Source organism: Artemia sp. Qi Xiang Cuo, chromosome 19, assembly GCF_049724085.1.
Source record: "Artemia sp. Qi Xiang Cuo chromosome 19, ASM4972408v1, whole genome shotgun sequence".
Classification (NCBI taxonomy): Eukaryota; Metazoa; Arthropoda; class Branchiopoda; order Anostraca; family Artemiidae; genus Artemia; species Artemia sp. Qi Xiang Cuo.
The window spans coordinates 12,085,503-12,111,338 of record NC_142812.1 but is presented as its reverse complement, the minus strand read 5'-3'; the positions used below and the strand labels follow the sequence as shown (position 1 = coordinate 12,111,338).

The 25,836-nt window shown below is 34.0% G+C and overlaps 1 protein-coding gene across 1 annotated transcript in view; it reads right to left on the bottom strand.

The window, feature by feature from the left end:
* Positions 1 to 24,819, bottom strand: part of LOC148940508 (uncharacterized) — a 33,196-nt gene extending 8,377 nt beyond the window's left edge. The window contains exons 1-2 of the mRNA XM_089105237.1: positions 24,728 to 24,819; positions 13,832 to 13,940 (exon numbers count right to left, since the gene is read on the bottom strand). Of these exons, the coding sequence (XP_088961363.1) occupies positions 13,832 to 13,940; positions 24,728 to 24,736 (118 nt within the window). The 5' untranslated portion in view covers positions 24,737 to 24,819. The remainder of the gene's footprint in view (positions 1 to 13,831; positions 13,941 to 24,727) is intronic.
* Positions 24,820 to 25,836: the final 1,017 nt, after the last annotated feature.

Here is a 25,836-nt window from a genome sequence, read left to right as displayed (position 1 = left end):
GCTAGTCCCTCGTATCCACAAGTTATTTGCATAATCAATTTCTCAATTGGATTTTTGGTAAAAGTTATCAGTGATTTGTTTTCGAGCACCTTCTTAGCGTCATTCCGAGAATATGCATACCTTGGTGATTTGAGATGCTTGCTGGACAGACATATTCTTTTGATGGTTAATGAGACTTGTTTTGATCTCCAAAAAATTGTAATGACTACAACCGAGTAGGTATCCTTTTTGTAATGCAATTGTTCTGAGCACATCGGTTTTTCCATTACCGTGGCTTGCAAATGAGTTTGGGTCACAAGACTCCCATCCAGGATCCCAAGTCTCCCTCCAGGGCCCAATTCCCCCTCCCGAGTTTTTGCCCACCTAAATTTTTATTGAACTTTTCCAAAAGAATTTTCAACTTTTTTTACATGTCTTAAAATGACATAAAATGTACTTAAAAACAAAAGATATTCACTTGTGATATTTTCGAAACGAAGAAATGAAGATGATATAGATGTTACCCATGCTTTTTCTTATGAGAAAAATAATGTTTGTAGTAATATTTTTTTCTTATTTTGACAGAATTTTTTGGACAGAATTTTTTGGGACTTAGGATTTTTAAAAATGTTGCTTATTATTGCGGTATGCATAAAGTCAAAATTAATAAAGTCCTATATATTTTAAGCGATGGTACGACAGCTCTAAAAGGGAAATGATGCAATAAAGCCTTTTGAAAGTATTGCTTGGTATTGGGATATGCATAAAGCCGAAATCAATAAAGTCTTATACAGTTTAAGCTATGATAAAACAGCCCTATTCGGGAAATGATGCAATAAATTATTTTGAAATGTATCGTTTAGTATAGGGGTATGCATGAAGTCGAAATTAATAAAGGCGTATATATTTTAAGCGATGATACAACAGCCCATCGAGGGAAATGATCCTATGGTAAAAGAATGGCACGTTACTTAACTGAGCCAACATGTCATTGCTGAAATTCTGTTCTTAGAAATAAATTGTTTCTGGGACACTGGCCAACTGGTGTTAAGTGCCACTACATCGTAACAAGACCTTTGTGCAATCGATTTCTCATTTGGATAGTAAGTGCAGTCAGTTATTTGTTTCCGGGCGCCTTTTTTGGTATCATCCCAAGAATATGCATAACACGATGATTTGAGCTGCTTTCAGGACAGAAATAATGTTTTGATGGTTAATTAAACTTATTTCGGTCTCTAAAAACTGTAATGACTACAACCGGGCAGGTATCATTTTTGTAATTTAATGGTTCCGAGCACTGATTACTGAATATCGATATTGATTATTGATAATTGATTACTGGTTATATAATATCAGTTATTGATTATCGATTAATGAATATGGATTATTGATTATTTATTATGGATAATACTTTTTTTTGTCTTTTTTGGAACCTAGAATTTATTTGGACTTCGAATTATTTTGGGAATTCAAATTTTTGAACTTGAATTTTTTAGAACTTAGAATTATTTTGGGACTAGAGCCTTTAAACTTAGACGATGAAGCTTTTTGAGCTAGAGAAAATCTTGAATCAAGAATTGTACTATAACCGGGCATGTATTATTTTTGTAATATCATGGTTCTGAACACTGATTATTGATTATTGCTATTGATTATTAATAATTGATTAGTGGTTATTGATTTTCGATTATTGATTATGGATAACGGTTTTTTGTTTTTGTAGGAACCTAGAATTTTTTGCACTTAGATATTTTTTGGAACTTAGAATTATTTTGGGACTAGAATTTTTTGAACTTAGATGATGTTACATGCTAGAAAAAAACTTGAATCATGGATTATACCCTGAGTATCTGTAAAAAGTATCTGTATGCATAAGTAAAAAAGCACTTATGCACAGAACAAACTCAGCTAGTTGATAAATTCCAATTCTTTTAATTGGTGACTGAGTATCAAACATTAATAAATAAGTACTTTTGCATTGAAAAACTCGCCTACTTGGTAAATTCAAAGTCTTTTAATTGGTGACTGAGCATCACAAATTATTAAAAAAAGAACTTTTGTATAGAACTAACGCAGCTACTTGGTAAATTCAATGTCTTTTAATTGGTGACTGAGCATAAAGAATTAATAAAAAAGTACTGTTGCATAGAATAAACTCAGCTAGTTGGTATATTTCAAGTCTTTTAATTTTGTAACTAAGAATAAGAAATTAATAAAAAAAAGTAAATATGCATAGAACAAACTCAGCTACTTGGTAAATTCAAGGTCTTTTAATTCGTGACTGAGTATCAAAAATTTAAAAAATAAAAGCACTTTAGCATAGAACAAACACAGCTACTTGGTAAATTCCAAGTCTTTTAATTGGTGACTGAGTATCAAAAATTGATAAAAAAAAGGGCTTTTGCACAGAACAAATTCAGCTACTTGGTAAATTCTGAATCTTTTAATCTATGACTGAGTATGAAGAATTAATAAAAAACTTCTTTTACATAGAACAAACTCAGCTACCTGGTAAATTCCAAATTTTTTGTTTGGTGACTGAGTATCAAAAATTAATAAAAAAAAGTACTTTTGCACAGAACAAACTCATCTACTTGGTAAAATCCAAGTGTTTTAATTGGTGACTGAGTATCAAGATTAATAAAAAAGCACTTTTACATAGATAAAACTCAGTTACTTTGTAAATCCAAGTCTTTTAATAGGTAAGTTGAGCATCAAAAATTAATAAAAAATCACTTTTGCTTAGAACAAACTCAGCTACTTAGTAAATTCCAAGTGTTTTAATTGATGACTGAGTATTAAAATTAATAAAAAATTACTTTTTCATAGAACAATCACAGCTACCCAAATCTTTTAGTTGTTGACTCAGCATCAAAAATTAACAATAAAAAAAAACTTTTGCTTAGAACAACCGAGAATGTTTTTTTTTGAACTTAGATGATGTTAGATGCTAGAAAGAAGCCTGAATCAAGGAACGTACGCTGAGCATCAAAATATAATAAAAAATACCTTTGCATACAACAAACTCAGCTACAAGGTAAATTCCAATTCTTTTAATTGGCGAGAGTATCAAAAATGATAAAAAAAGCACTTTTGCATATAATAAATTACTTTTGCATAGAACAAACTCAGCTACTTGGTAAATTCCCAGTCTTTTATTTGGTGCCTGAGTATCGAAAATTAATAAAAAATACTTTTGCATAGAAAAACTCAACTACTTGGTAAACTCTAAGTCATTTTCATTGGTGACTGAGTATACAAAATTAAAAAAATTAAGCAATTTTGAATAAAGCAAACTCAGTTACTTGGTAAATTCCCAGTCATTTAATTGGTGAATGAGCATCAAAAATTAATAAAAAAGCACTTTTGCATAAAACAAACTCAGCTGCTTGGTAAATTCCAAGTCATTTAATTGGTGACTAAGTATAAAAAATTAATGAAAAAGTACTTTTGCATAGAACAAACTCAGCTGCTTGGTAAGTTTTAGGTCTTTTAATTGATGACGGAATATAAAAATTAATAAAAAATACTTTTGCATAGAACAAATTCAGCTACTTGGTAAATTACAGGTCTTTTAATTGATAACTAAGTGTAGAAAATTAATTAAAAAGTACTATTGCACAGAAGAAACTCAGCTAGTTGGTAAATCCCAAGTCTTTTAATTGGTGACTGAGTATCAAAAAACAAAAAAAAACACTTTTGCATAGAAGAAACTCACCTACTTGGTAAATCCCAAGTAGTTTAATTGGTGACTGAGCATCAAAAATTAACAAAAAAATACTTTTGCATTGAAAATAAACTCATCTACTTGGTAAACTCCAAGTCATTTTAATTGGTGACTGAGTATAATAAAAAAAAGAATAAAAATCACTTTTGCAAGAACAAACTCAGCTACATGGTAAATCCCAAGTCTTTTAATTGGTGACTGAGTATCAAAATTAATAAAACAAGCACTTTTACTTAAAACAAACTCAGTAAATTCAAGCAATCTCAAACTTAGTAAATTATAAGCCTTTTAATTGGTGTATGAGTATCAAAATTAATAAGAAAGAACTTTTGCATAGAACAATATCATCTAATTGGTAAAGTCCTTGGTAAAGATTTGGAATTTACCTAGTAGCTGAGTTTGTCCTATGCGAAGTAAATTTGTTATATGCAAAAGTGCTTTTTTATTAATTTTTGATACTCACGATACATTTCTTGATTCAAGCTTCTTTCTAGCATATAACATCATTTAAGTTCAAAAAATAATTCTAGTATAATAATAAAAAAAAAAAAAGTCAGTCAGTATTTAAATGATTTGGGTAGCTGAGTTTGTTCTTTGCACAGGTACTTTTTATTTAATTTTTGATACTCAGACACAAATTAAAAGATATGGAATTTACCATGTAGCTGAGTTTGTTCTATGCAAAAGTGATTTTCATTCTTTTTTTATACTCAGTCGCTAATTAAAATGATTTGGAGTTTACCAAGCAGTTGAGCTTATTTTCAATGCAAAAGTATTTTTTTTATTAATTTTTGATACTCAGTCACCAATTAAAATACTTGAGATTTACCAAATAGGTGAGTTTCTTCTATGCAAAAGTGTTATTTTCTTTTTTGATACTCAGTCACCAATTTGAAAGACTTGGGATTTACCAACTAGCTGAGTTTGTTCTGTACAAAAGTACTTTTTAATTAATTTTTTGTACTTAGTCATCAATTAAAAGACCTGTAATTTACCAATTAGCTAAATTTGTTCTAAGTAAAAGTATTTTTTATTAATTTTTATATTTCGTCATCAATTAAAAGACCTAAAACTTACCAAGTAGCTGAATTTGTCCTATGCAAAAGTGCTTTTTTTATTAATTTTTATACTCAGTCACCAATTAAAAGATTTGGAATTTACCAAGTAGCCAGAACTAATCGTTGAAGTTTCCAAAATCTTTGCCACTTCAAAAGAAGTAGAAAAGTCGTATAAATACGTAGTTTATGGTGTTGACACCGGTATACCAATATAGGAACTTACAGCTGAACTAATTGATTCTTCGGGTCATCCCGTCCAACCAACAACAGCCACAAGACTCAGCTTGAAAAATGATGGTAATCTTATACCCAGTCGCTCAGGGCTCATTGTATTGAAAAACAAGTTACTAAGAGAAGTTTTTTGTATGGTATGGCCCTTCGCCGTAAGTCCTATAAAAACCAAAGCCCTTACAATGCACAATTTGCCTTTCTCGTGGTCATAGCAAAAATAATTGTAAACAGTCACCCCAATCATGTCGAAAATGTGGTTAACCTAGCCACGTTACAGAAAATTGCACCGAGAAAGACACCTACTGTGAAAATTGTAATAATAAGGGGCACACAGCAATTGAGAAGCAGCTTTGTCCGGCCTATAACAAGAGAGCCGAGATCCTCCAAACACCTGTGAGATTGAACTTGCCCTACTCCGTCGTAGCCTAGACAACCAACTCCAAGTCGACCCATAAATAGCCAAACTGAAGTTTCAAAGAACCAGAGGGAACAGGTCCCACCCCCAAGAGATAAAGGCTTCTCATTTACCCAATGCTCCACTCAATTTCCTCTACTTGACGCCAAATCGCAGCCTTCTTCTTCCCAACTTCCAGTTTTATTGCATCCACACGTTATTCATCATTATAATCAAGAATGGCAAAGGTTAGCCAATTACCTCGCAGTTTCCAATCTTATCGAGGTTGGCAGTAAACCAGTTGAACTGAACTATATCCTTAAAAAAAGGCCATTACTACGCTCCTAGGAGAGGAAATCTGGCAAAAAGCTAAAGGCATGGAATACCATTCTATTAAATATTTTCTAAGATTCCAACTACTTCCAAATCCCCCAGAAATTTGCAAGAATCACAAGCACCTGAAACGATGGTAGAAGCCCCAAGCCATAGAAAAAAAAAAGAAAAAAGAAAAAGCCGACCAACACAGTAACACAGAAATTAACGACCCCTCACGAAGTCTCTTCGGGCGAGGATGATGTTCAAACCAAAATCCAAGCGAGAAGATACCCAACAAGAATGCCTGATGACTAATTAATGTTTGACTTTTCGTTTTTAACTAATTTATCCCTTTCTAATAACATTGCTTTTAATTATTCCGATATAGAAAGTAACCAGCATGCCAACTCTTTAAGCAGTCCCGATGGTACCTTAACTCTTGCTAGTTGTAAATACTTTGATATTCTCAATTTTGCTACCAATGTGAAGCCAAAACTAGTCAATAATAATTCCCTTAATGTTCTTTGTTTTAACATCAGAAGCATCCGGGATAAGTGGCTCAAATTTAAAGATTTAATTTCATTCCATGGTGGTGTCTGCCCTTTTGACGTAATAGGACTAACAGAGACATGGCTTTCCGATAATGATGACATCAGTGATTTTTTACTCCCTGGTTAGCAAATAATCCATATGCCCAGGAGATTGACAAAGTGTTCTGGGGGTATCTCACTTTACATCCGTTCGAACATAAATTTTACCAGGCTACCAGAATGCGAATCTGTTTTCTCTACACAAATAAATCTCAGATGTATTTATTCGATAATTGTTAACATAGTTATGGGCCAAAATTCCTATATAATATCCTTGCTTTATAAACCTCCCCCATTTCCGACCTTCTGTTTTTGTAATCTGTTTGATGATTTCTCTAATTTCATTAATCTACCCCAGAAAAGGGCAATAGTGTAACCTACTCAATGTTGGTAAAAATATTAAATCTGATACTTTTTTTGAATCAGTAACCGCGAGTGGTCTTCTATCCACAATTTTTTCCCCAGTAGAGTTGACCCTGTGAGATCAACTTCAACATTAATTGATTTCATTGTTGTATCCACTTCCCCGGGAAATGACCTGTCCTAAAATATAATATTTTCGGAGCTGTCAGACCATTTTCCTATTTACTTGTCCCTACCTTCGCAAACACTACCTCTACGCTCTAGAATTAATATCCCAACACCTACTAGAAATTACAGCTCTGAAAATATAACCAATTTTATCGATTGCCTAAGAACCACTGACTGGTCCGATGTTTTAAATTGTCAAGAGGTAAATTCTGCCACAAATGGTTTTGCACAAAGGCTAAGTGAGATTATCCATCCAACTTTCCCTATTTGTAAACCAAACAGGAAAACTATCCTTACATGCCCCTGGATGTCATATAGACTCATTGTCTCCTTATGTCGTAAAAACAAATTATATAAGTCAGCCTGTAAGACCAGTAGTGATATTGACCTATCAAATTCTAAAAACTATACAAAATTATACACTAAACTCATCCGTGAAGCGAAGAAAATTATTAATATACAAAAACTCTCAATTGCAAAGGAAACCTGAAAAAAAGATTTGGTTCACCATTAATGACATTAAATAAAAAAAACAAGTGATTTTTAACTGAAAGTAAGGAGCGACTTTAAAACTTAAAACGAACAGAAATTATTCCGTATATGAAAGGGGCTGTCCCCTGCTCAACGCCGCGCTCTTTACGCTAAAGTTTTTCATTGTTTAAAAAAATAGAGTTGTGAGAAAGTCAAACTTTAGCGTAATTAGCGAGGCGTTGAGGAGGGGACAGCCCCTTTCATATACGCAATAATTTCTGTTCGTTTTATGTTTTAACGTCGTTCCTTACTTTCAGTTTAAAAACCTTATTTTTTTTATTTAATTTTTGAACGTTTTTGAATTAATGCAGGTTTTCATTTTGGCTCACCGTACATGAATAATTAAAACAAATTTGCATATTAATTTTACTTTTATTTGGTTAAATGGCTTTCTCAAAACTTGTTTGATTTTATTTACGAACGTTTTTATTAGTAATAAATATACGTAACTTATGAATTAACTTACGTAACGAACTCCTGTATTCATATATTAATAATCCGTATATTAGGGGGTTCGCCCCCTAGTCAATACCATGCTCTTTAAGCTAAAGTTCGAATTTTGTTCCTATTCTTTAAAAATTACCGCTTAATCACAATGGCCGTTAATTAGAATAAATAACTCTTATGAAAGTACTAAAAAATCTTTGGCTTAAAGAGCAAGGTATTGCCTAGGGGGTGAACCCAATCATATATGTAATATTTTCCGTTCGTTTTAAGTTTTGATGTTGCTGTTTACTTTCAGTTGAAAAACTTGTTTTTTTATATTTAATTTCTGATCTTTTTTTAAATAATACTGGGAAATCCGGCGTCCCCTTCATAGTAATGTCCCTTCCCCCATGAAAACTTCCTTCATGGAAAAATCCTCCCACATAAGTCCCGACCCCCCCCCCCCACTACCAGAAAAAATCCCCCTGAAAACGTCTGTATACTTCCCAACAACCAATACTACATGTTAACATTGGGTAAAGTTCACAACTTTCAGCCCTCCCCCTGGGTACTTCGGGGGATTAAATCATCCTAAAAGACATACTTATCATATTTTCGAAGATGCTGAACAAAATGGCTATCTCAAAATTTTGATCGGGTGACTTTGGGAAAAAATGAGCGTGGGAGGGGGCCTAGTTTACCTCCATTTTTTTTGGTCGCTTATAAAGGGCACTAGAAATTTTAATTTCCGTTCAAATGAGCCCTCCCACGATATTCTAGGACCACTGGGTCGATACGATCACCCCTGGGAAAAAACAAATAAACACGCATCCGTGATCTTTCTTCTGGCATAAAATACAAAATTCCACATTTTTGTAGATAGGAGCTTGAAACCTCTACAGCAGGGTTCTCTGATACGCTCAATCTGATGATGCGATTTTCATTAAGGTTCTATAGCTTTTAGGGGGTTTTTCCCCCTTTTTTCCAAAATCAGCCAAATTTTCTCAGTTGCTTAACTTTTGATGGGTAGGACTAAACTTGATGAAACTTGTATATTTGAAATCAGCATTAAAATCTGATTCTTTTGATGTATATATTGGTATCAAAATACCGTTTTCTAGAGTTTCGGTTACTATTGAGCCAGGTCGCTCCTTACTTACAGTTCGTCACCACGAACTGTTTGTTACTCTCAAAAAATAGAAAATCAAAGTCTATACCTATTCACCTTAAATACACAAATGGCAGATTAATTGACCCTTTACATGCACCTGACGCATTTAATAATTTTTTTTCTAATGCTCCTCATACTGGCTCCCGCTCCTCCTTACAGGCTGTACTCCCTTGCTTCAATTCTAGATCCATATTTTTCTGCCCAACTGATAGCAATGAAGTACTCCATATCACCGGTTCTCTCCCTAATAGTTTTACACCTGACTGTCTTGGATTAAGTAATAAGCTCCTGAAGACCATGTCTCGTTTTGTTTACGAGCCCATCAAGCACATTGCCAACCTGTCTTTAACCCGCGGAGTTTTCCCTGATTTACTAAAGTCAGCCATTGTTATTCCAGTTCTTAAAAAGGGCGATCCAACTGAGATAGGTAATTATCGTCCAATCTCAATTCTTCCTGTTATATCCAAAGTACTCGAGAGAATCATCTTCAGACGTGTATCCCTCTCTGTTTGGCAGTCTGCACTCCGTTTCCTTGATTTCTCCTTACCAATATGACTTTCGGCCGATATTTTCAACTTCTCATGCTCTAATTGACGCCACACAGTTCATGCGCTCACAACTCAACCTTAAAAAAAACTGTATTTGGCTTATTTTTGGATTTCTCTAAGGCCTTTGACACGGTCGATCATAGTATTTTAATAAGTAAACTAAATAGTTACGGTATTCGTGGTATTCCCCTCTCTTGGTTTTATTCTTATCTATCTGGAAAGGTACAGAGTGTGAGCTTAGGTGGAGTATCCTTTCAGCCCTTACCTGTTCGGAGGGGTGTCCCGCAAGGCTCTGTTTTAGGCCCGATTTTATTTCTCCTATACATCAATGATCTTGTTATGGACCTAGGCCCTTCAGTGTATCCTGTACTATTTGGTGATGCAGCAACTTCTTCATCACTGGCACCAATTTAACATCGGCAATAACCTCTGCCCATGTCCTTCTGAACAGAGTCCAGGCGTGGTGCCTTAGGAATAGCATGACCATTAATAGCAAAAAAAGTCAAGTAGTATTATTCAGAACCCTCCTAAAACAAAGACGTAATCCAACCTGCTCTTGGTCTCAAGAACTCCTACGACATCCTCCCGCAAGTGGAGGCTGCCAAGTTTCTTGGTGTATTTGTTGACTCATGCTTGTCATTCTCTAATCATATTTCTTACATCACAGCAATAATTTTGAGAAAAGTAGCTGTGATTAACCGTGTGAATTATTTTCTTCCTCCTGACATCCTAGTAACCCTCTATTATTCTTTTATTTTCCCTTACTTTTCTTATTGCGGATTAGTTTGGGGAAATACAAACCGGTCCTTCATTAAAAAACACAAATGTGCCCAAAACCCTGCCATTAAAGCCGTTTTTCGGCTTCCTCGTCTGTATACAACCCGTGATTTGTACTCAGATTTGGGTAAGCCCCACTAGATCAAATCTTACAAAAACGAAACTTATCGCTTGCTTACTCTGGTTTCCACAATAATCTTCCTCCTCAACTACTTACCTATTATAATATTAATAATTCAGAAGCCCACTGTCTCCGTTCATCCATTAGAGCCTTTATAATTCCTAAATACTTTTCTAGTGCTGCCCAGCAATCTCCCATTTACAAATCTATTGTTCAATAGAACAAAATACCCTCAAGTATTGAGCTAGCCACAAGTTTCTGCACGCCGTAAAACAATATGACATAACCTGATAATATAATTTAATCTTTCAACTTTTAACCAATTTGCTTTAATTACCCATGTTTTATTCTTCTATCTTTTTTTTCAGTGTTATTTTATTTTTTTTTTTTTTTTTTGGTGCTTAACCAGTTCTCTTCTAGGATCTTTATTGTTATTGATGTTTGTTTTATGTTTTTATTCCAATAATAAACTGAATTGAAGTTGAATTCCTTTTCAGTGAAGCGCCAATGACGGAGTAGGCTTTTGGTTTTTATTTACAGTTAAGGAAGGGGGCAGTATCCAAACTCTTGTTTGTAGTGAAACTATATTCGTCTTGAACAGCTTTAGAAAGAACTAATAAATTAAACTGAATATTGGATGTATAAAGATATTAATTGCTGAAAGCTCATCAGTTCAACATTTTACGGTAATTTTAATGTTTATTTTCAATTTTTGAGTGCAAAAGAAAGTATTTGTTATAAAAATTGGTTTTCAGTAAAGCGCCAATGACGCAATAGGTTTTAGAATTTTACTGTGAGAGAAGGAGGCGATACCCAAACTCTTGTTTGTACTGATTTTTGTTCGTTTTAAGCTTGATTTTCATATTCAATTCAAGTTTCACTCGTTTTAAGATTTATTTATTCATTTACATTAATATCTATTAAATATTTGTTTGCGTTGATTGTTTATTTAATTTCTGTTTGTTTTAAGTTTCATTTATACTTCAATAGCAAAATATTTTTTTTTCGTTTTTAGCTTGATTTTCATATTCAATCTAAGCATTACTCGGTTCAAGATCTATTTATTCAATTATATTATTGCTTGTTTTATGTTTTTGCTATGATTGTTTATTTAATTCCTGCTCGTTTTGTGTTTCATTTATTCTTTAATAGTAATTTCTGGTCGTTTTGAGTTTGAATTTTAAAAGGTATTTGTATCTGCTGAGCTTAAATTTAAAATGGCCTTTACTTTGCTTTGAAAAACTTATTTTTTGGAAATTTTTTTTTTTGTTAATAAATAATAAAACATTGGAGCCGTATGGCCTTTACTATAAGCAACGCTATAGCGTTGCTTCTGATTCACTGAAAATATTTTGATGAATTTTCCTTTTTATTTTATATAGGTTGGATGTTCAACAGTATGACAGCACTACCTATGAGCAAAACATAAATTTTTGAGGCGTGACACAACATACTAATGGAATATTGACGCGACATATGTTTATATATTACACAGAATCTTGCCAGACAAAATAACATTTATTATGAAATTTTGATTAGCCTACTGAGAATATAACTCTTTATGATAAGCTTATGAAGAATAAACTATAAAATAATAGAAAGAAAATAAAGAAATAAAAACAGTATAATGCGTTTAGCTCTAACTGTTAACACGGATTGCAAACTTCGCATATGAAATTTATACAAACAAGCTTTTTATTGCACCATAAAGAAACTGGTTAGTGCTTTTTTTTTTTTTTTTGTTCTATGTGGTAAGGAGTTCATTGGCTTAAGGTTGCCATAACATGTTTCGTAACTGTCGGATGCATACCCAAATCTGAGATGCATACCCACCTGTCATTTTCTACACCAGTTTACTCTTAGAATACAAATAGCAATATCGTGATTGTTCATTTTCCTGCTAATTGAAGGAGCTATACACTACGTCGCATCCTGTACACTAAGCAACTACAAAAATTGTTCTGCATATCTGTTACAAAAAAAGAAAAAATCATTATTAATGAAAACCGTGATTCAAATGAAACTTAAGTGATCATTTTGGATACATGACCAACAAAAAGATTTTTTCGGCGGGGGGGGGGGGGGGGTACGCACAACTAACTAAGATAAAGCATAACAAATTGCTTATATTAAATTTTGTTATGTTTTTACGAATCGGACAAACACTTTGGAGTGGGGGTCAAACCCCCCAACCCCCCTCCACTGTATACGGCCTTGCACAAGGCTAATCAAGGTTTGCAAGTAAGAATGGGGAAAAAGAATAAAAGGTTAACACAAATAAACCAAGAAATATTAAGGGCAGAAATTTTAGATTGAAATTTGTGCTGTAAAAAACTAAGGCTCTTTTAATTTGGTTTTCAGTGACTTTGCTTTATTAAACTCTTCTATTCCGCTGAGGATGGCTATTGTTTATATAGACAGAATGCTTATGTCTTATGTAATCACTGTCTTTGGAAACAAGTCTTCCGCATAACTTTTCGTGTTTTATTCCTGTACACCTCAGGTTTAGAGGAATTAGAGGTTTAGAGGTTACAGTGACGGAAAATCACAGGCTGAAAGTCGAATTCACAAACTGCATACAGTACAAAAGCCTTTTTGCTTAACATATCTTTGTGATAAGCAAGGAAGTCTTGTTCAATTTGGGAAAACGTAAATTTCAAATTTTGACAAAAAAAGATGTTGTAGAGGATGCATTGTAAGTACTCTTTTAAGACCCGAGGTGGAATTGAACCGCATTTGGAAGGTTTGGAGACATAAGGTTGTGTATCTATAAAACATAGCAAAAGATAACATCTTTTGATAGAGGTTGTCAAGGGATGTCTTTTGAACAAGAAATTGCTCTGAAATTTACCAGATCGATTAAAGCTGACCATTCCTTGAATGGTCAGCTTTGGTCAGCCTTGAAAGGAATGACCATTCCTTGACAAAAGGATGTAAAATGGCCAATGACTGTTCAGTTGACAAGAATCTACGAGTCAGAAAAAAGTTTATAGTTTTAAAGGCCTTTGGGATAGGCCTAAATAAACTATGTGAAACAGGCATTAGTGGTGGCTTTAATGCTTTAACTTTGGCCTTACCTCAGGTTCAAGCGTTAAAAATTGGAAACTGGTCCAACTTAATGGATTCCCTTAAATTATGGAAAACAATGTTTTCTTTGTCGGGGGAAATGGAGCCATGAACTTTAGTAACGCTTTTTTTTCTTGGAAATAGTTTTGAAAGAAGGTTTCAATTTTATATGGTAATTTTGAGCCAATGTCTGGGGGGTAAATATCCCTTCCATTAGCTTCGCCTCCTAGGTTCTGTCTTGTCTCTTGCTTAATTGTTGAAGTCACTAGTTCTCATGCGATCATTTAGTATCTTTTTAACTAACGGTGTTTTAAATATAATCAGAAGACTTTAATCATTTTATTAAGAGAATAGAAATTCACCAACCTTCGGTTAACTTTTCTGGAGAAGCAAAAACAGGGGTGTCTAAGTTAAAACGATATTCGGGGTTCTCAAAAGCCAAGGAAATGCCGACAATAGAGGCTACCACCAAAATCTATAAAAGAAAGAAGACATTAGATATTTCGATATTTATATGTGCTAAAGAAGATAAAACAAGTGGATACAAGTGGCGAAGTTACGGCAAGATGGCTACTACAATCTATTGGGACTGTTCTGACAAAAAATTAAAATTCTGAGATTTGACAGAGCTGAGTAGTATAGTCTGTTAAAGCAAAGGATGCAATGTTCTCGACAGCCAGAGAAATGAAACCAACCTGAAGAATTGGACGGTACATTTTAAGCTTTAAAACAGAAATACTTTTTGAGGAAGAGGAGTATTGTTATGGAAAATATGTCAGGGAAAATATGCCAAATTTGTTAAAATGACAAAAATAGGGGCATGGTTTAAACAGTAAAACTCAAACGGTAAAACGGCACTGTTTAAACGGTAAAGTTCAACGGTAAAACGGTACTGTTCAAACGGTAAAACTCAACGATAAAACGGGAAAACGGTAAAATTCATGAAAATTTACAATGGTTCTGGCCCCCTAAGTCATTTACGAGTGTGCCTGAACTTGAGGTTTCAGTTACTAAGAGATGATAATTTTACTTCAATAAGCTATAGGCCTATACCATTTTCACTAGTACAAAAGTCATTTTCATTACTAGCTAACCTTCTCCGCAAAAAAAAAAAATTTACTTTTAGGAAGTGTTAACTCAGCAGTTTTGTCCTTTGTTCTGATACTAGATGTGGAACTATAAACATAACTAGCTGAATAAGCAGAGGGGCCATTTCAGCTACGGAGCTAACAGCCTGAGGCACTAAAACTTACCTATGCAATACAGATGATACACCCTTGTTTGGGCACTACTAAATTAGAGCAATGAATTCAGGTCGTACTATTTAATATAGCGAGCGCAAAGAGTTTAGAACAGTGGTTCAATAACGCAAATAAAGTAAAAAAAAACAGTAATTTTTCTAACAATGAGTGGCAGTGTAAGAAAAAGATAACAAAATATCCTCTGATCCCATCAGTTGAAATTCAATGGTCAATTGAGTCAAACACTCGATTTTGTCACTTTATTACTCAAAAACGTCAAATATGATATTTAATTATAAGGGAGATGATTATATATAAAATAAAACATTGTCATAGTGATTATTATCATACAAAAAAAACGTTAAAATTGCTTACAAATCTAAAGTAGAAAAAACAATATATATATATATATATATATATATATATATATATATATATATATATATATATATATATATATATATATATATATATATATATATATATATATATATATATATATATATATATATATATATATATATATATATATATATATATATATATATATATATATATATATGTGTGTGTGTGTGTTGGTACTTGTCTTATATAAAAAACACTCAAGAAGTGGTTTGATTAATGCTGATGAAAAAAAGAATATGATGAAAATAGAATACTTTAGCCATTTGTCAATTATTAAATTGGGAGCTTTGGCGTCGGCTTACTGTCTAAAAGACAAAGAAAATTTCATTTGAAACTGAACTCAAAATTTCATCTGAAATCTGATTCAGTATTGAATCAGAGTTCATGGTGTGAAGACCTCTTTTTATATTTTGACCAAAGGATTATATTTTGTTTAAACGGATTATTTTGCTGAGTGAGAACTCCCTTGGGAACTGTGGATACTTTGGATTTTCATAGTAATATTTTTATGATTAGTGACCTATATTGGAGAATAATAGAATCAGAATAATATCACTTGCCCTCGGTGCAGGTTTGAAATGTCTGAAAAGCTAGTTTGGAATGCGATCGTGAACTTTATGATAAGAGCAATAAAGGCAGGAAATCAGAGTGTTGAAATTGCTAAAAAGACAATTCAATTTTTCAAAGAAGACGATATTAGTGAGGCAAAAAATATTAATCTTCCTACATTTGTCCTCATTTCCCTCAGCAGGTAGAACCCGCTGAGGTCCCCTATGTTCATGGCAAAGTGTCCACAGTTATTACTAGACAAATGACCCAGATCTACAACAAGTTAGATGCGTTTATGAATCCTGAAAATTCAGGTATGCCCTACCTGGCCCCTACTATTGGATCTACCTGAAAAGCCATCGTATGCAGTTATAGTAAAAAATCCCCCTCGTGACCGAGACAAGCCTGGTTTCAGAAAAAAATTTCTTGGAAAGGTATGTGGGAATACTTGTGATAAAATTGTTGAGCTAAAGCCGAATAATGAAAACTGGCGTGTCGTCACTGCCTCAAAAGCAGATGCAGAAGCTGTGCTACAGGCTCTTGTGAGCGGTAGCCCGTACGTCAAGGCCAAGATTAAAAGTAGTGCCTACTTCGGAATCATTAGAGGTATCTCGGTTGATTTTCTAGACGATTATATACGAACCCTATTTCTTAAATGCATTATTGCCAAGCAAATTGGTCACTTCCGTTCGTTCAAGTTACAGTTCAAGTCAAAAACTTATCTAATGAATGTGATAGCGAATCTGCAAGCTATTGGTCTTGAGAAAATTTGGGCTTCTGAATTTTTATTTCTTCCTCCAAGGTGCTACAAATGTCAAGCCTATGGGCATATTTCTGGCACGTGCAAGAACTCTTGTATTTGTTGAGTTTGCGGCGAAGAAGGACACTCTAGTTCCAAAAATGTTCTCTGTTCTAGACCGACTAAATGTGCGCTATGTAAGTCTACTAATCACCCCTGCTATAGCTACAAGTGACCCGTAGCTCAATCTCTGCTAAAACAGATTTCGAAATAATGCTGCGTTCAACTTCGATTCTATCATGGAATAAAAACGGAAGAGTTTCTGATAAAATTTCTATTTTGACCCAGTTGCTCAAGGAATATGATATTATCCCCCCCCCCCCAAGAAAATTTTATTGTCAGCAAACCAAAGGGAATTGATCAAAATCTCGTCGGATTGCACAGTGTTTTTCTCTCTGGCAAAAATAACGACAGCGTGTGGACGCCCCTCCGGCGGCCTCATGATTTTGACTCGCTGACCCTGTAAAATAATCGAAGCAGGGGATCATATTCTTGCCGTGTCATATCTGAACATGTCTAAAAGGAATTTTTACCTACCTACAAAGTATTGTAACGAGAAATCCGACGCGAAGTTTATGGAGGGCTGCAAGAAACTGTGTAAGCCGATCAAGAAAAACGCAGACGCAGTGACGCACTCGATATTAATAGATGACTTTAACTGTGATTGACTGATAAATGGCTCCCCAGAAGCCAGCTCCTTTGGAGCTCCATTCCCCCTTCGTATTCATTAGTTGACGAAAATGAATCCTATACCTATGTCGGCCCCAGCTCTTCAGCTTTTAACCTCGATCAAGTTGTTTCTTCCTTACCCATTAAACAAGCCTCTGTACTTCGTGAAGGCTACTACTCTGACCACTTACCTATTTGTGTGACAATTGAGTGCAATGTCGAAAGCAAACCCCTGCAAGAGGAAAAGTGGTTTTATGTTCAAGTCTGGAGTCATGCTGATCGTCGAGTGTGACATGTTACTTAACAAAATTAAGGTTCCTTTTCATCTACTTAGTTCAGAATGCAGGTCTTATATTAGTGAGTACGAGATCGAAATACAACTTACGAGTTATTTTGTAGAAATCAACCCCGCGCTTCGATATGCAGAAAAATGTGCAGTCCCATCTAGACGTGTTGGCAAAAAGACGGAAGTCGCCGACTGGTCTAAGAATCAAAGTCTTGTAACAGCTTGCGATTCTGCTAAATTGTGGCTCCAAATTTGGAATTAATCCAATAAACTATGTTCTGGTATAGTAAATGAACTGCGTCTGAAGACAAAAAGAAAGTTCACAAGAGCCCTTAAAGACCACAAAATAATGTTGATCAAAAAAAAATGTCTATAAGATAGCTAGTGATCCTTCACTTTTGTGAAAAAGTTTTAATTGCAGAGACCGGACTTCTGTCGGTAGTAGGCTATTCCAGAAAAAAGCTGGATTGATAAAAGTCAGTTTAATAAAAGTCAGTTCTCGTCGCCTGACCTTGTTGCAGAAATTAAATATGAAAAAGAGCTTGACCGTTTGCTTGCTAATTCTATTCGTTCTGCTTCATAGTGACACCGTTTAATATTGAGTTTACTCTATAAAAAATTAAGAAAAAATCTTCTGCCGGCATTGATTGAATATGTTGCAGCATCTTTCGTTACTTTTTTAAATGTCTTTTTCTTTAGGTATTGTATCTTAACAGTTTTGTATTGGCCTATACCCAACCCAAAAAGATTACACCTATACCCCAAAAAAGAGAAAACAGATCTCGATGATTGTCGATCGTATCGGCCTATAACCGTTTCTAGCACTTCTTTTAAAATATTTGAGTCTATTATTCTTAGAGATAATTCCCAGAAGTGTTCTCTGCCTGAGCATCAGTTCGGTTTTTGCAGATGTGGAAGGTTCCGGGGATTTTAATCTTCTATGAGCACTGGACATAGCCAGAGCATTTGATTCTTGTATTTTTGCCCTGATTTTGGTAGAAGCTCTAAAGAGAGGGGTTGACTCATCAGTTATAAAGTGTCTCCGATACATGTATAAACATCTTCGTGCCAAAATGAAGTGCGTGCGGTTCAGAGCTTTTTAATGTGCTAAACGGCGTTAGACAAGGAGGTCTCACTTCCCCCGCGCTTTTTAATAATTCAGTCATTCCAGCCCAAAGTTCTATTGAGTTTACCTGTATTTACGGGGGCTTAGACGTCTCTTTACTTACGTATGCTGATGATATCCTGAATCTGAGTCGCACTTTCTCTGGTTGTGAGACAACTTTCTTGAAGTCAAAACTAGAATATCAGCTGATTTGTTTAAGTTTTAGTGTGGACAAAACTGTAGCTGTCTGTTTCAACCTCAAAGGATACTCTGATAAATCCCTTCAACTTACTGAAACTTGTATCCCCCTCTATAAAAGCTTTATTTACCTGGGAATGCCCATTGGAAATTCAATTAAGGAAAGTATTAAGCTCGCCATCCAAAATCTTGGAAAAAAGTTAAGGATAGCTTATGCGTCACTTGTCTCTAACGTTACACACCGTTACATTCCTTTTACATATACCCCCTTGGACTAGTAACTCTTTTTCGTCCCAAAAATTTAAAATCATTTTTCCTTCCACAATTATTGATAAAAGAGTGAAAGATTTTAAATCTTCCGCCAGTAAACTTAATCATGATTGGTCCTCTTTATTTTTATGATTTTTATGACTGGTTTATGATTTTTTATGTATTTTGATTTATGTCTTGATTATCTCGTGATTATGATTTATGATTATGTCTATGATTATAATGATTGTAAAAACTACTTATTTTTGTTCAATGTATAAGTTTTCTTCTCTTTTCTCTTTTTTCCCCTTATGTACTCTGTCATTTAGGGGATCTGCGCCCTTTTTTGTTTTGACAGGTTATAAATAAATTGAATTGAATTATCAACGTGATTCTTGACTCCGTTCATTTTAGTTGATTATTAATGCGATTCGTGAGAACACCGGTTAGTTTGCTTTGACTAGTGATAGAATATAGATTCCCACCATGGATGTTCAAATTAAGATTTGGTATTTGGCAAGGACCGAAGAACAGGCAACTATATTTTTCCAGGATAAGGGGTTGTTGCTCAAAACAGTGCGTCAGTGGACACACCACGACTTTGTACTCTTACGAGAAGCATCCGTGGCTACACCATGACTTTGTACGAGAAGCAACATTTTTGGAAATGTAACATTAGCCCATGTTTGAAACTGTCAGTTCGTGTGTCAATGCATGGTTTTCTAAAAGTAAAATACCGTTTGTTACTGTAGTTCGTTTCATTTATTTCTGGGTTAACGAATTGTTGTCTGTGACCCATATCATATTGTTGGAGGGGGTACAACACAACTGTGGTGGAACAAGCGGGTTTCACTCATTTGAAAGTGAACCACAAAAATAATTTTATCGACCCAGAAACCAGCGCATCTACACGCATCTACCCAAAAAGTAGAGGGAATATGGGGTTCCGCAATGTGGAGGAACAAACGGCATTAAGGTACATCCCACCATCATTTACATTCATGCTTAGTAGAGTACATGTGAAGGGCTCAAGCCATAGTTCATTTTAATGCGATTCTTGAGGACAGTTCTGCGTTCTGGGCGCATGTTTCCATGTTGTAGTTTTGACAATTTTGCTAATAAAATATTATATTTTCATCGTATTTTGTTTTATTTCATTAGCATTAACCAAACTTCACTTCTTGGGTGTTTTTTATATAACAGACAAATATATATATATATATATATATATATATATATATATATATATATATATATATATATATATATATATATATATATATATATATATATATATATATATATATATATATATACTCAACTTCTTTCCAATATCCCTTAAGGAAATCTTTTTTTCTTTCAATATATAAAATATATATTTACACTTTCAAAGTTCACTCCTGAAAAAATGTCTCTCAATGTTCGGTAAACTGTCTCTCTTACAAAAACAACCCGTCTCACTTTAGATTAGAATTATGAATTTTAATATAATGGTTAACACAAAAGCTAGACATTCTTCGCTAAATGAATGCTTTTGATTTCGTCATGACTTTTTAGAAGGATCATTTTTATATGTGAATTCGACATATATCTCTTTGTATTCTAGGCTATGGAGCTATTGATTAGCCCAGATCAAAAGGAGTTATAGATTCTACCAGGGGCATATTGAGTTTGGGGTTAGGGATGTAAGTAGTAGGCTTTTGGGGGAAAAGAATAGAGCTAAATCAAAAGACAATATCTGTATACGTATTATCAAATACTATACCTCCAATGTCTCAGGGGTGGCAATTAATAGTGTTGAGATAAGATGAGGGGACAGATAGTACTAGTCATATTTTAAAATATTGTTTAACCTTGAGGTACCTTTTTTTATTGCGTTGTTGACGTTGTATCCGTGCCACATCATAGTCAGATCTATCGATAAAGAAAGCCAAATATCATTAATGACAAGGTAATTTTCTTGATTTTAGCGTCACACTTGTATTTAAAAAGTAAAAAATTAAAACCGCAAGAAATTAGTTTAAAGAGTTTGCACCAACAGTAATTCGTGTCCAACTGTTCTCTACTTATACTAAGTCTTCTTAACTTTTGTCAGAGTCTTCTCCCAGATAGAAAAACTGCCATCAACTGCCTCTAAGTGTCCATCTTTTTTAGCTTTAAAAATTATGCCTTAAACCTTGACTCTGATTGGTCAGTCTGGAAATTTATGATTGCAAGGTGAACAATGTTCAACTCGAGAAACTACGAACGGCAAACGTAATTGACGCTGTAGTCGTGCGTAATTATGACTTTATCGACAAGTGTGACTATAATGTGGCACGGGCATAAGGCCTCTAAGTCCATATAATATTTCTTTCGTAAAGGATGGGGGTATGCACTGGATACCTTCAACAAAAGAAACTTATTACCGACATTAATCCAAAGCAGAATAAACTCATATAGTTGATAAATTCTGTGTGTTTTAATTGCAGGCTCAGTACCAGAAATTTAATAAATGAACCAATCGTATCATCATGTTCATGGAAATTACATAGTCACATAAAATATAAAAAAATGAACTATTATTGTCATGTTTTATGTGACTATTTAATTTCTTTTTGGTCTGGGTTTCATTTATAATATGCGTATAACTCAAACCCCAGTCACTAAAGGATGAATGGAGGACTCCCCCATCAAAGATCCAAAAGCAGTTAGTCTAGTGTAACCTCTCAGTTATAATTTTTTCCTTATTTTCCACTTAAATAGCTTTCAACGACACAGAGGCACCGCTAAGGTCAAAGTGGGGCCCCCACCCCGATTTCTTCAGAATTCGTCTACATTCGTATCTGTTATTTGTATGTTTTACGCGACTTTGTAATTTCTTTTCGGTCTGGGTTTCATTTAAGGTACGCGTGTAACTAAAACCCCATTCAATTCAAACCCATTTAGCTCAATCTTAATTCAACTTAATCCCAATTCAGGCCAGATTCAATGTCCCCACAATCCAATAACTCGTTAGTGCTAGAGTAAAATACAAAGAAGACTTTTTATTAGAAAGTTTAGCTGGTTGCTCATTGTCTTGAGCTGAACTACGCCAAAATATCATATTACTCTGTATTACTAAAGTACATATTGGACATGCGGCCCTCCCCCTCTGCTCCTACTGCCAATTTAATTTCTTAGTAGAAATGTATGCATATTACATATTATTTGAATCAGGATGATGCAAAAAATTTTTGTATGTGTGACTGGAGTACTAAACTAAGCCCTTAGATTCTCTCCTTCACTCTATCATACATTTTTAGTAAGATGGTATGCTTATGACATCTTTTTGAACCAGATCATACACGGATTTTCAATTAGCGGTAATGGAGACACACACGGCCCGTGGACCAACGAAAATCTTCGCCTTTTCCAAACCCCTTTTTTGGCAGAAAGGCAGATAGCACCTTGTTTGAAGCGGAATCATGCAATAATTGTTAATCTAGTGTGAGCGATATATAGGAATTATCCTACAGTATTTTCTACAAGACAATACTAACATGATTATCCCACAAGAATTTTTGACCTAGTATGAGCAATGCAAATATTTATACCTGCAGTTTTATAGGGTGAAAAATTGTTCTGAGCTTATTGTCATTGAGACTTCGAACTTCTCGTCATTAGAATAAAAGTTTTCAATCTAAGAAGAAATGAAGCTAATTTAATATACTGTTTGAACTTCATTTGTAAAATAATTATAATCGAATTTCAATGCCACTCCCCCCCCTTACGATTTCATTCTTAAATTTTATCTCAGAAAAAATCATTGAATCGTTTCCGCCTCATTATTTTAACTTTACATCAGGAAGTTGTTGGAGAGAAGATAAATTATCCTAGGCCTGTATGCGTCATCCTATTTGATAGTGAAAGTAAAATTGTATTTAAACAGCATGATGAGGTTCGACAACGTTGATAAAAATTTAAAATTTATTTTAACCTCAAACATACTCCATAATTATCTAATTTACTCTTTGAGCCTTGTACCTTAGGTCCAGTTAATACTTTTCTTTATATTTGGCAGTTTTGGTACCAAGAACACGAAATTAAAGTTTTTTCCATCTCTTGGACCCATGTGTCTTAGATCCACTCGTACCCTAAAATTGATTTTTCTAAGATTTTTCTTTATATTTGGAAGTTTTGATACTATTGACTCTTCTTTTCTCTAGGTAGGAAAATATATTATGATGATATAACATACATAGCGAATATATTGAATTTATCAGTTGTATCTTTATCATGTGTATTCTTTTCTCTATGTTAAATCTCTGGTAGCCTATGTTTTAATTTTTTATTTCTCTGTATTTGTTCTTCTTTTCTCTAGGTAGAAAAGAAGGAGGATAAGTGATAGTGGATAAGTGATAAGTGATATGTAGGATAAGGTAGGATAAGTGATATGTGTAATTATCATATTGTCATGCGACGAATGGTGGCTACAAATGATCATGAAGAAGTGAAAAAAAATAAGGAGGATAAGGAGAATAATAATAAATGAAATATTACTATTACTATATATGTTTAATATAAAATGTTAAAATTCAACATTATATTGAATCTGTATTGCTCTTTTCAATGTATGATGATCATATATCTTGATATCTCCACTGGAGGGGGTGAAAAATTAGAGGAAAGCCATTGGGGCCCATGGATATGGTACATGGATGACTATAAGTTCCTCTATAAGAAGTGTTGATATAACCACTCATATACAGTTTTGTTTTCATTTTAAATAATTCCTTAGTGCAATATCTTTAATATCATTGCTAATTGCAATAATCCCATCAATACATTTATTTAAGCTTTCAAGTTTTACTATTGTATTTTTCTTTAAGTTACTCTTCGACGTTTTTCTTAAATATTGACGATTTTTTTTAAATATCATCTTGTAGGCTGAATTTTCATTCAGCCTACAAGATGATAGCCTACAAGCTTCCCAGACTTAAGGACAGCAATGCCATCAAGTGGGATATTCGTACCTAAGGAGACTCATAATCCCATATTTACTTTAAAGCTTCATCTTCTGAATTTGATAATTTATGTAAAGTGATATACAATTGCACAACAGGTCTCATAGAGTAAGGCACCTGGATCCCTGTATAGGCTGAATGTTGTGCGTGTCGGATGGCTCAAAAAGTGCATTTCTATACCCAAATGAAAATATTTCAGATAAAGAAAGAAAAAAGAGCAAAAATGGGGTTTTTATAGGCCACATGAAAATACCGAAAAAACAACAAAGCGAATATTTCGAGAGGACAAACGCCTCTCTTCTTCAGCGCGAAACGAAATAATGTATCCAAGGAAAGTATTTTTCTTTCCTATTTTCTTTCTTTCTTTTCTGTATTTTTCTGAAAAATATTTCAGAAAAATACAGAAGGGGAGGGGTAGAAATTGGTCTCACTTTTTCACTTCGCCCCGTTTTCACTATGAGATATTCGCATCTTGTTGGTATGAGCACTCATATGAAGTTTTCTTTTTATTTCAAATAATTCCTTAGTTCAATACTTACTTTAATATTATTTTAATATCATTGCTGATTGAAATAATCGCATCAATACATTTATTTAAGCTTTCAAGTTTCACTATTGGATTTTTCTATATCACTCTTCTACGTTTCGTTTAAATTTTTTTAATTTAAATTAAATTAAATTTTATGATTTTTTTTATTATCATCTTGTAGAAAGCAACCTAAATCCAGTTCTAGCTAGTACATTCCATGATGTAAAAAAAATTGAAGGTTACTAACCAATTTCATCTTCGTAACTTGTTAGACCCCTCCACTTAACTACAAAGACTATCAGTTTTCTTATAAGAATAGCTTATATACCACACAAATAACTAGCTTCTATCCCAAGGGTATATACCAGTATAGAATTGCGATGATTTCACAAAGAAGTCCCAAAAAACTGGCCAATACCCAGAATAAGGTGTCAGGTGCTTAGGAAGTGAGTATCTCCTTGTCTTGTTAGTCCTCGTTATGTGATATTTCATTTTTTCAATTGATTTAAATAACAAAAATAACATAAAGTTTAAGTAGAAAAGGGAAAGTCTTTGTATTTTAAAGCATAATATGCTAGGTTAATTAGGGGGAGATTGTATCAAAGAGAGGAGGCGAAGTCGTCAATTGGACTGCTCATCTTAGAGTTCAATAACATAGGTAGCAAAATAGCGCTGCCTAAGTAAAGAACGATGTTGGCGGCAAAATGTATTTATTTTTTTTTTCCTTTAGACCAGGGTACTTCGTATCGAAGCAGTTGTCGTAGAAACTTCGAAAAGGGCTCATTCGATTGGAAATTGGAATGACTAGTGCCCTTTATAATAGTCCTAAGTGATTGGAAGGTAACTAACATCCCTTCCACGCCCACCATTACCCCAAACACATCCAATCAAAATTTTGAGATAGCCATTTTGTTAAACGCAGTTGATAGTTCTGGAAATTATATCTTTGATCAGGGCACTCCCCCTACAGTCTTCAGGGTAAGAGTTAAAAGTCATATCCTGGGTTTATATAAAGCTTTTATTGAAAGCTTTGTAGTAAAAACTCGAAAAAGGGCAAAGGGCTCATTCGATTTGAAATTCAAAGGACTAGTGCCCTTTTTAATAGTCGTAAGTGTTTGGAGGGCAACAAACCTCCCTCTCACGCCCACCTTTTCCCCAAACACATCAAATCAACATTTTTAGATAGACATTTTGTTCAATGTAGTTGAAAGTTTTGTAAATTAGGTCTTTGATGACAAAAGCCCCCCAAAGCCGTCAGGGCAAGGGTTGTAAGTTATACCCGGGGATATATAAGGTTTTTATAGAAAGTGTTGTCGTAGAAACTTCAAAAAGGGGTCATTCGATTGGAAATTGAAA